This window comes from Sciurus vulgaris, assembly GCF_902686455.1.
Source record: "Sciurus vulgaris genome assembly, chromosome: 15".
Taxonomy (NCBI): Eukaryota; Metazoa; Chordata; class Mammalia; order Rodentia; family Sciuridae; genus Sciurus; species Sciurus vulgaris.
In genome coordinates, this window is record NC_136476.1 from 89,708,327 (window position 1) to 89,719,159 (window position 10,833).

Below are 10,833 nucleotides of genomic sequence, written 5' to 3' on the forward strand. Positions count from 1 at the left end.
GCAGTCCAGCACTGCTCCCAAGTCCCCCTCCCTTCCTACACAACCCCAGGGCCAAGAATTCAGGCAGCACAAGAATTCAATATCACCTGGTTCCATATACAGCAGACTGGTTTTCAAACTCTCTATAACACAATCCTAACAGAGGTGAGGAAAAGCAAGTATCAAGTGTGTCCACTTGGACTAAACTTTTTCAAGCTATTGCAGGATTAAACACGGTCTAAATTAAACAGAAGTCACCAGCTTGCAGCAGTGCAAAGAGGCAGGAAGGAACATGGCAGGACCTTCCCCTCTACGGAATCACCGCACATTTGAGAGCAGTTATGGAATCCCACCTTTCCTCACTATTCCACGCCTGGGTTTTTCCTCAATGTTTTCATTCTTGAGGAGAGATTAAAACACTCTCTGATTATTCCTATCACTTCTTATATTGGTTTGTTGTTTAAATCCACAGAAAGCTCCCAAGTCTAGGCTGGCTTCCCCAGTGTGCATCACAGAGCTCTGACTCTGCAGTAAGCTAACAGGTTCCAGGAAACAAAGGCTCTTTTTGTCATGTAACTTGGGGACAGTGGGTTACACAAAAATACCATAATGCGAGCATTACACATAATCTGATATTCTAACACGCAGCAGGAACCTCAAAGACGGCCTGTGCTCATGGCCAGGGAAGACTTTTCTCAGGGGCACTGCTTGGTCTGAGTTAAACAGACAAGTTACCACCAAGGAGGTTCCCACGAGAGGAAACCTGACAGGCCAAAGCGAGGGGAAGAGAGCTGGCTGAACAACTCTACCTGGTAATAGAGGGAGGCCGTCCCAGGATCTGGCGGGTAGGGTGAGGGGTACTGAGGCGGGCAGGCATCATACAGTGGCCTGTAGTAGTAGTAGGAAGTGAGGTCCTGAGGTGGTGGGCCAAACGCACTTGCGGGTGGGTGTAGCCATGACTGCTCTGAACGCATGGCTGCCTGACTTGAGCTGGTGGACATGGCTGATGCACTGGAGGACTGAGGTGGCCGAGGAGGCAGCTTCTGACCCGTTTCAGCCAGGGCTGGGCTTGCTGGTGGCTGGGCTGAGTTTCTGGACTGGCCTTGTATGGATGCACTTTCTGGATTTGAAGGTTCTGGAAATGATACCTGCGGCGCTTGCTGGGGAGAAGCCTGGGGCTGAGGTGGCACCAGCTCTGGCTGGGCTCTCTCTATGCCAGGTTGGTCCTGCACATCTTTTGTCACCTGCTGATAGAAACGATCTGGGTTTTGAGCCCCAGGTCCAGGTTGTCTGGAATGACTGGCAATGGCTTGCAGTGAAGCTGGGCCATCAGGATGGGATGGGCTGTACACTCTTCTAGGATTTCCCAAAGCTCCACTTAAGGTAAAGTCTAAGGCTCCAATCGTTTCTTCCCGGTTACTGGAGGAATTTGCCTCATCACTACCAGACACCAAAGTACCATGAGTGGGTGGAACTGACATGGCGCCTGTGCTTCCAGCAGGTCTGCTGACAAACTCAGGAAGGACCTTTGCTGCACTGTGATTCTTCTGACCTTCTGGAAGCACACTCTTTGGAACTGGATGGGGTGGTGGCTGAACCAGCAAATTGGCAGGCTGATTAACAACCATTTCAGAAGACTCAGAACCATGTGGGACATTACACTGGGCAACACTATTCGGCAGAGACAAGGCAGTGACAGCACTCGTTGGAACCCTGGACAAAGCAGCATATTCTCCAGAATCACTGCCGAGAGACTGGCTGCTTACTGTGGATTTATCTGCCACCAAAGCATCTCCCCAGGACTGATTCTTCTCATTAGGATTCAGTGAGGACACAGAAAAATTAATGGGCTGAGCCAAATTATAGCTTTGATCAGGCTGGGCAATCAAGACAGGCTGATTCTGCAGAGACTCGGTGGGTGGTGAGGACAGTAAACTCGCATAACCAGAACTCGCCTGCGACTGCAGGGTTTCGTCATCCCCCACCTTTGGTGGGTTCTCAAGGTTCTCAGAGGCACCAAGGCCAACTCGGCTCTGCACAGCACGGGCAGAGGCTGGCTTCCGCAGCTGCTGCATAGACACCCCCTCTTTTGGAGGCTGCACAACTGCCGACAGCTGAGGTTTTGCAGGTACATAAAGTGCAGGAGCAGCAGGGGCTAGAAGGACATTGCCACCAAAATCTGGCAGCTCATCTTGTGCCCACAAAGTCGTTGCTGGGCTCTCACATTTTGTGGTCCCCTGGGCCCTGGCTGAGGGCCTCTTCTCAGGTGTTGGGCGCCCAGCATCCAAAGGTGGACCCCCTGTGTGCGAAAGTACATACCCAGCTTCTGTGGTAGTGGTAAGAGGCAGAGGGCAAGGGTAAGGTGCAAACAGTGTCTCCATATTGTCTGGCGGCTGCTCCAGGTTACCCGGGGAGGAATCAGATGGTGCAGCAGAGGGTCTACGCTTCTTCTGGCAATCACGGTTCCCCCTCACTTCACCTACCACATTGGCACGATCTGCCTCAACTGGTTTTACCCCAACTAAGTGGGATTTTACTGGTTCAAAAGAACTATTTACACTCGTCTGAAATATCCCTGTAGGTTTTGGGGGACTTGGGGTTGAGGGCTGGGACAAGCTCCTATGGTAATTCTGGCTTCCAGTGGTCTCATCTGTCTCACCTCCTACAGGAGAAGAATCGATTTGCTTAAAAAAGCCCCCTGCAGTTTCACGTTCAGGTTTTCCTACTTCTTGCTGAATGAACGTGCCCACTGGTTCTTGTGATCTGGTTGACCCTGGAAGACTCCTGTGGCTTTGGCTGCTATAGCTGGATGACACACTGTCAGATCGCGTGGGATGCAGCGGTGCCTCAGGGGCCTCGAGATTCAGCCCCCCACCTCTGGTGAGGCCCACAGCACTGTGCCTGGGGACAGCTTGTCCAGGAAGGGGCCTGTGTCGGAATTGGTCACTGGGAGAGGAAGGATCCAAACTTGGGGGCTCACTTGGCAGAACCTCTTGATTCTGAATGAATTCTAAGTTCTCAACATTCTCATACCGTGAGCTGCCAGCCTCATGAGCCCCAGCACTGTCTGCGTCACCCCAGGCCATAGGAGCAACACTTTTACTGGTTTGCTTATCATGCTGGATGCCTGCAGAGTGAGAAAAATATGATTGTGTGTCTCCTTCCTGCTGTGCAGCCTCAGTGCTGGGGCCTTTGGGAAAGGTCTGGTAGGTGCCACTAGCTGCGTGTAAGGAGGGCGGTGGCTGGGCCAGTCCAGGGCTGGGGGAGAAACCGTCAAAGCCCGACCTGCCCGTGGAGCTTGCTTTTTCAGATGAGAGATTCTCTTCATTTTCTGTCTCCTCCCCTTGGAAAAACACAGAGAGAGCTCCTGGGCCTGCTTCTTGGGGGGGCCGGCTAGTCCCAGCCGCAGGGGGATAGTGCACATGGTTTTCGGGGCTATTTCCCTGAGTGAGAGGACTGATAATGGCAGGGTCAGGCAAAAGTTCTTTTTTCGCTGCTGGATTCTGTCTGAACTCCTGGCTTGTCCATGTACTCCTGCTTCTGGAATTCTGCCTCTGTGCATGCTCAGGATGGAAGTTACTTGCTGAGTGGTTTCCACTGGGCAGGTGGGCTGCCTCGTTCCCTCTGCCACCAGCCAAAGGTTCTGGAGGAGGCATGAGTGGGCTATGGGACTCGTGGCCAAGACCTTGGTGTAGACTGGAAGGAGCAGGGAAATGGGGAGCACTGGAAGCCTGAGGTCCCATGCTCTGAATAAGTCCTGCTGGCGAGGGGGAGTGGTGCTGATGGGAGGGCTGTGGGCTTCCCCACACTGGTCCCCCCTGACCTGGCATCTGTGGATGAGGCTGGGAGAATGAAGGGGATGCTGCTGGGGCCATTGCACCATCTTGTGGGGTACGCCTATTCAAGGGCTGATCAGGCCCAGGTCCACTGCCATGCACATGGCCCCCGTGAGACTGGTCAGGACCCACTCCTGGAATGTAATGAGGTGGATGCGGCAGAGTCTGAACTTCAGGCCCTGAGTTGGCGCCAACCTCTGCATTCCTGTTCATCTCAGGCCCAGGCAGCGACAAAGAGATAGATGCAACAGGAAACAGACTGGCATCTGCCCTAGGCTGTGACAGAGGTCCTGGCAGAGGCTCATACGGTCCTTGGGAATTATCCCCAGCATTTGTGTGAGGCACAGGCAAACCAGGCCATTGAGAAAATGCTGGGAGGGCCGGGCTTTGCAAAACAGGTAGGTTACTTTTGGATGAACTGCCCAATGGTGTATTCTGGAGTGTCTGTCTACTAAAAGCAAACGGATCTGTTACTGGCTGCAATGGGCAAGTTATCGGAGCCACTGGTATGTTATTACTGGCTGGCCTCCTGTGAGGGCTGTTAGCCCAGAACATGCTCCGAGGATTCCCAGGCGGAGGTGGTCCAGTCACCCCAGACGGAACTGCCTGGGGTGGTGGCTGCATAATGGACCTCTTGCACAAAGTGATGCTGCTTACAGAGAAGGCAGGGCAGAGCTTTTTCTTAATTTAAGCTGAAAAAGAAAAAGGAAAAATTAACATAAGACCCATATATTCCAAGTCCTAATAACAATCAGGAAAACTATTTAAAAAAAGAAAAAGATTAAGCATGACTTCAAGTTACTTAAATCCTAAGAACTGAATCTCTCCCATGCTCCCACCCCAGCAGAGAAAGACTGTCCCTGAGAGCTGCCCTGGAGAATTCTGGGAGTTGACAAAACAAGGACACTGAGGGCTTGGACACCAGCTAGCTGAGAGAGTTCAGAGAGTCCCTGCTCCCTCTGGCATTCCCCACCTGGCCTGCCCAAGAACTCTGGACCCTCACCAAACTGGCAGTGACAAGGAGAGCCTGACAAGCCTGATACACAGCCAGGAAACGCCCACCAGCCCTCAACACTCGACACTCAACACCTCACCAGGTCCAGAAAAGCCAACTCTACTAGTAACAAAGAAAAAAGAAATACGTTTCATGCACGTTTATTTTAAATCTAGAAAACAAGGGTTTAAACTTTGCTCTTCCACTTCCTTTAATGAAAAGACATTATAAAGTAGTAATAAAAGCTACTATATGCCCAGTGTCTTGTTTTTGTACAAAGCCTGGTTTTCCTTTGATAACAGTGAAATGACATTGCCTCTAGCCACTGAAGACATAATCGGGCTGGGAAGCTTCATGCAGCTTTAAAACTGACTAGATCCAACTGACTAGATCCCCACATTTCCAACAGGAACATGCTAGCACAACAGAAATTCTTCTGGAAAACAAAAGGGTACAACCCTCACCATACAGCTTTCTGTTATGTGTTTTAGAACACAATTCAGCAGGTGCCATCCTGACTAGCTAACCTGACCTCCTGAAGCAAAGATTCAAGTTTGGCACCTTGAAAGTTCTGTCCTGTATGTCAGTCTTTCTCCCCAGCACAACCCTCCTGAACATATTTGTTCTACTGATCCAAAAGAAAATTAAACTGAAGGGAGAAATCTTGGGAGGCCTCCAGAGTTTAATTTATACATCTTTGCAAATGTATACTGTTTTTGTTCTTGGGAAATCTTTCTGATATTTAGAAAAAAAACTGATGTATATATTTTAAATAAAGTCATTTACAAATGAAAACTCCACCTGAAAACTAGTCCTATAATCTATTAATTCACTACTATTACTGCCCACACATGCTCTTTCCTATGTCACGACGGGACCCTTTCCAACTGACAAGCACTTTGAAATCCACTTCAGTAGACTGGATTAGAAATAATACCAGAGAGTTCACTTGGTTCTAAACTTTCATTTTAAAACAAAGAACACTTGGGCACGGTGGTGCACAACTGTAATCCCAGCTCAGAGAGCTAAGGCAGGAGAATCCCAGTTTCAGGTCAGCCTCAGCAACTTAGTGAGACCCTGTCTCAAAATAAAAAAGAAAAAGGGATGGGGATGTAGTCGGTGGTTAAGTGCCCCTGGATTCAATCCCCAGTACCATCCCCCCCCCCCAATTTTTTATTTAAAAACTAATAAAACAAAGAATGTTTACAGCATCACTTAGATATACCAAAAGTAGAAACAGAGCCTCCCCTCCCCCTCTTTCACCCTATGAACTGCATCCTCCTCCATTTGTCCAACTGGCCTCAGAGCCACCATGGACACAGCAATTCCTGTACCCACAGGCAGGACACACAGACTTCCAAGTCCCTCCTAAAATGGCTACAAGGATAAACAGGTATTCTAGGTGTTCCTGCAGCACAAGAACCACCCTTACACAATTTTTTAAAAACATAAACATATAAAATACGATACATCAGAGGCCTGAGGACTCATTCATTAGGTGTCACTGTGAAGAGACGGGGGTCCAGCAGAGGAGCTCAGGGCACTTCTCTTTCTGCAACAAACTAGTTTCCCCATTTATGAAATGAGAGAATGAATAAGATATTTTTTCTGATGGGATTCTACTCCCAGTGGATTCTGGCCTGATCCCAACTGCTGTTTAATATGGTAATTTTACCAGACTCTAAATAGGCAAGTTCATACTTAAATATTTTCCCTTTAGAAACTTAAGTCCAACTGTTTTATAAGCAAACACTATCACCCAGAAAGAGTAGCTGCCAGCATCCCCAACTAGAATATTTTTTTTTTTTTAGCAAAATGGCAATTTCATTTGGAACAATCTTGTGACTTGAACAATTCCTTTAATCTTCTTCTCTACTCACTGACAGATCAACAATGAATGGCCTATCATTTATCCCAGAACTATGGAAACTTTACTGTGTTCAGCAAGTCATTTAACTTTCAAAAGGCACCTGTATCAGAGAGACTGGCTGATCTTCTCAAAGATACATTATTCATAAACCCAGCTCTTCAGCTCAACTGCCTCGCAGCTACCGGAATATTTACGCAAGACAGTTTGCAGTATGCATCTCTGGGTGTGGGACTGGAGTACTTGGCACATCAACTCGCTCTCCTCTCACTGCTTCCAGCCTTCAGCTGTAAGTGTGGAGCAAACCAAAAGGAACACCAAGGAAACTAGTGAACTATCCTCTGCCTACAATCTTCCTCAAGGTGCCTGCTAGTGGACACTCCTATCGGACCAGGGACAACTGACACTCACACATGATAAATTCCTTCTCTTCTAAGTTAGAAGTGGAACTAAAAACATTCAGATGTTGAAGGCAATGTCAGAGGAAGCTGAGGAGTCTAAATGCTTCTAAAAGAGATGAAAAACTGCGAGGGCACTGACACTCATGAAGATGTTTATAGGAGCAAAAGGGGTCCCATTAAAATGTACACAGTACCTGCAAGAAAACTCTTCCAGGACGATCTGGAAATTCACTGCTATGAGGAGTCACCAAATAACAAGAACAAGAAAGGGGATTGGGAAGAAACTTCAGGGAGGCTGCACTGTGCTAAACTTGCAAAAGTACCACTCAGGAACAACCATCTGTGTCTCCTGCATCTCACTAGTACCTATCTTGTTAACATAAGCACCATACATATTTGAACCCAAATATTAAAAGGAATCCTCACCCATCTACAAGCCATTTAAACACGTTTTCAAGTAAAGCAGCAGAAACTGATTCTAAGTGGCTCTGACACATCTGGACAAGCCCCTGTAATATTCATATTCCGCTAACCCGATAAAAAGCACCGTCCTCGACTTCCTTTGCGACATCCTGATGACCCCGGCAAGGAAACACAAATAAACCGGCTGCACCTCATCCCGAGCACCGCTGAGGAAAAGCTCTCCGGCCGACCAGGACCAGACGCCTCCAGAGCCCTCGAGCCAGGTCGCCACAGACATCCCAGACGCGCTTTCCTTCTGAAAAGGTGCGGCTTTCTTCCGAGCCCTCCCTGCAGCAGCCACCACAAGGTCCACGCAGCCTGCCGGCCAGCGCTCCCCGGCCCCGACTCCTCCGGCCCCGGCGGCCTGCCCGGGACGCGCCCCAGCCGCCGGCGGTCCGGGTCTGCGCCCTCCCTGGCCCCGGCGCAGTCCCGGGAGACGCGCAGCCCGCTCGGGGCTCGGCCCGCCGCCCGCTGCGGACTCGCTCTGTCGGTCGGCCTCAGACCCTCGCCCGCTCGGCCCTCACCCCCGAAGCCGCGGCCAGCCCCTCAGGCGCTGCGGGCCAGAGTCCACTCGGCGGCGGCGACGAGCGCAGACACAGGAGCCGCAGCAGCCATCTTGGCACATCCGGCTCCGGCCGACGTGTCCGGCGTCGACGTCAGCGCGCGCCCCGCCCCGGCCCCGCCCCTCGGCTCGCCCAGTCTCTCACCGCCTCATCCTCTAGGCGTGTGCCCCCATGGCCCCGCCCCCGCCGCGTCTGTCCTTCACTGTCCATCCTTCGTCACGCCCCCGGCCCCGCCCCTCACCGGGGTTCAGTCTTTCACCACCTCACCTCTTCGTCTCGTCCCCTGACCCCGCCCCTCCCCCGCATCCGCCCTTCGCAGCCTCTCCCTTTCGTCTCTTCCCCTTGGTCCCGCCTCTCATCGTCATCCAATCTTTCACTGCCTCGCTCCTCCGTCCCGCTCTTGGCCACACCCCTTGGTCCCGCCCCATTCCCTTCGCCACACCCCTTCCGCTACCGCCTCACCCCTTCGTCTCACCCCGACCCCGCCCCTCGCCCACCTATCCAGGCCCTGCGCGCTGGGACGGCCCCGGAACGTCTCCCTGGTTACGCCGGCTCTGTCATCCACTTTTTTCTCGATTTAAGATGTGAGAAGAGACAGGATTCTTCAATCAAAAACCCGAAGGAGAATCCGTCAGAAGGAACGAAGCCAGCAGCTCCACCCACCGAGAGCGGCTGCGCCGCGGAGCCGGGAGCTCCCGAGGGGCCCCGACGCCGGTGCGTTCTTCCCCTTCTTCCGTTAGACTCGGCTGGAGGCCGGTGGGGCGATTGCGCATGCGCCAGCCCGCCCGCTCGGGTGGCCGGGCTGGCGCCGAGGCCTGGCTGCGCACGCGCGCGTGCGGGGCCCCGGCAGGTTGCCTGGTGACGCGGCGCGGCTTCGGCGCGGGTTCTGCTATCCAGGCTGCTTGGGGCTCGCGGGACGCACGGAGCTGGCCGATCTCGGCGCTCGCGGCGGTTCTGTCGGACACCCGCCGCCCCTCTGCCAGCAGCGGGGGAGCACGGAGCCTTGTGGCGCCGGCCCGGCTGCCGCGTCCTCCCACGCCGCCCCGGCCCGACCCTTCCCAGGCGAGACGCGGTCCCCGCTGCCCTAAGTCGCGGCCCCCGAGACGAAGGGCGGAGCCCAGCCGCCTCGCCTTGGGACGCCTAGACCGCGAGGTAGCCGGTGGCACGGCGAGGTTACCGAGCGGGCCACCCACCGGCTGCCCCTCCCATCGCCTGCCGGGTGCCCAGCGCCAGCCCTCGGCGAGGATCTCGGGGAAGAGGCGGGGACTCGCATCTTTACCTTCATTTTTCCAATGGGCTTGACAGGGGGGCAAGTATCACCCAGGCCTGCACCTCTCACCTGCACCCCTGCCTGGGAGGAGGGGACCCAGGATCCCCCCAGCTCCTTCCAGAGGACACCAGATGGCACGTCTGCCCGCCCAGGTGCCCTCGGTGCAGCAGCTGAAGCCGCTGGGTGGGAGGCCACCCGATCCCTTGTGGAAGGAGAGTGTGATTCTGCTTCTTGTTTGCGGTGACGCTGGTGAGGGAGCAGCCAAGCAGGCAGAGCCCCAGGTGATGCAGGTTGATTTTCAGCCCTGCTGACGTGGCACCATGGGCCACTCGGCAAAGCTAACATTTGCCTTTCAGAGGCCAGGTTCCCAGCCTGTTTCAACAGAGTGGGTACACGTGTAGACAGCGAGGACCAGCTCCACCTCGTGACCCACTTCCCAGTGTTCAAGGCATTTTGTGGCTACTTTGTCCCAGCAGACCCCTGGACAGAGAGGTGTCACTCTGACAGGAGGGACAAGGTCAACAGTCCCAGGCATTTAAATAACTCTGGAGCCTGTGTCCTGAGAAGGCGTGTGCCCTGCTCCAGTGACTAACCTAGAAAGAAGGTGAGCTACAGAATCCAACTCTGCCCTCGGCATGAAATGCAAGGCCTCCAGACCCAAGGCAAAGACTAGTTAGAGAGGCAGCTGTATAGATTCTTACCTAGTGGCCTGCAGGGACTTTGGGGCTGCTCTTTTCTCCCTCCTCCCTCCTAAGTGGGTTCTTTGTACCCTGGTGTCTACAGCTAGCCCATCAGACCTCTGAGCCATGGACTAGGTAGGGCCTAAGGTCACAACCCAGCCTGTGCCTAGATGCTCTATGTTTTTGTCAACTTCCTTATTCTGAGTATTGGATTTCTCTGTAAGAGGAAGCAGTGAGCACCTGACAGTTTGGGATGGAAATGAGGTACCAGGACAACAGGCATGAGTGGGGACTATGGCCAATGGGGCATAGGTGCAGGCATATGGGGCCCATGCCTAGGAGGTGCCTGCCCAGGGTAGCCATCCCTACTCCTGGTTAGGTCTCCTTCTGCTTGCCTGCAGTGTCCCCTGGCCCCTCCTCCCAACACCCCTCCAAGCTTGGAGGCTAGACTCAAATGTCTGTACCTTCCTGCAGTCCCCCGTGTGGGCCAGAACAGCAGCTGGCAGAAGACTCCCAACTGCAGAGCACACAGCACAGGGCTATGTCAAGGTCATCACAGAACCATGACCTGGGCAGCCTCTCCCACTAGCAATGCTACTCAGCATGGTGGCCACTGGACACTAGACAGGTGGCTGATCCACACCAAGCTGGGTTCTGAGCGTGAGATGCACCAGATTATGAAGAACGCACAGTATCTCATCAATAGCTTTCATTGCCAGTTGAATATTTGAACATATTGGATTAAATAAGATATACTATGAAAATTTATTTTACCTCATTC

General features: G+C 52.9%; 1 protein-coding gene across 4 annotated transcripts in view; it reads right to left on the reverse strand.

Annotated features, from left to right (window-relative positions):
- Positions 1–10,531, reverse strand: part of SEC16A (SEC16 homolog A, endoplasmic reticulum export factor) — a 35,438-nt gene extending 24,907 nt beyond the window's left edge. Inside the window, exons 1-2 of one of the 4 annotated variants that reach the window (XM_079112975.1) lie at positions 9,442–10,531; positions 789–4,507 (exon numbers count right to left, since the gene is read on the reverse strand). In XM_079112975.1, the coding sequence (XP_078969101.1) occupies positions 789–4,439 (3,651 nt within the window). In that variant the 5' untranslated portion in view covers positions 4,440–4,507; positions 9,442–10,531. Of the gene's footprint in view, positions 1–788; positions 4,508–8,063; positions 8,177–8,599; positions 9,186–9,441 lie in introns of those variants that run through there. The other 3 variants (XM_079112974.1, XM_079112972.1, XM_079112973.1) reach the window with 3 other exon arrangements.
- Between the last annotated feature and the right edge of the window lie 302 nt (positions 10,532–10,833).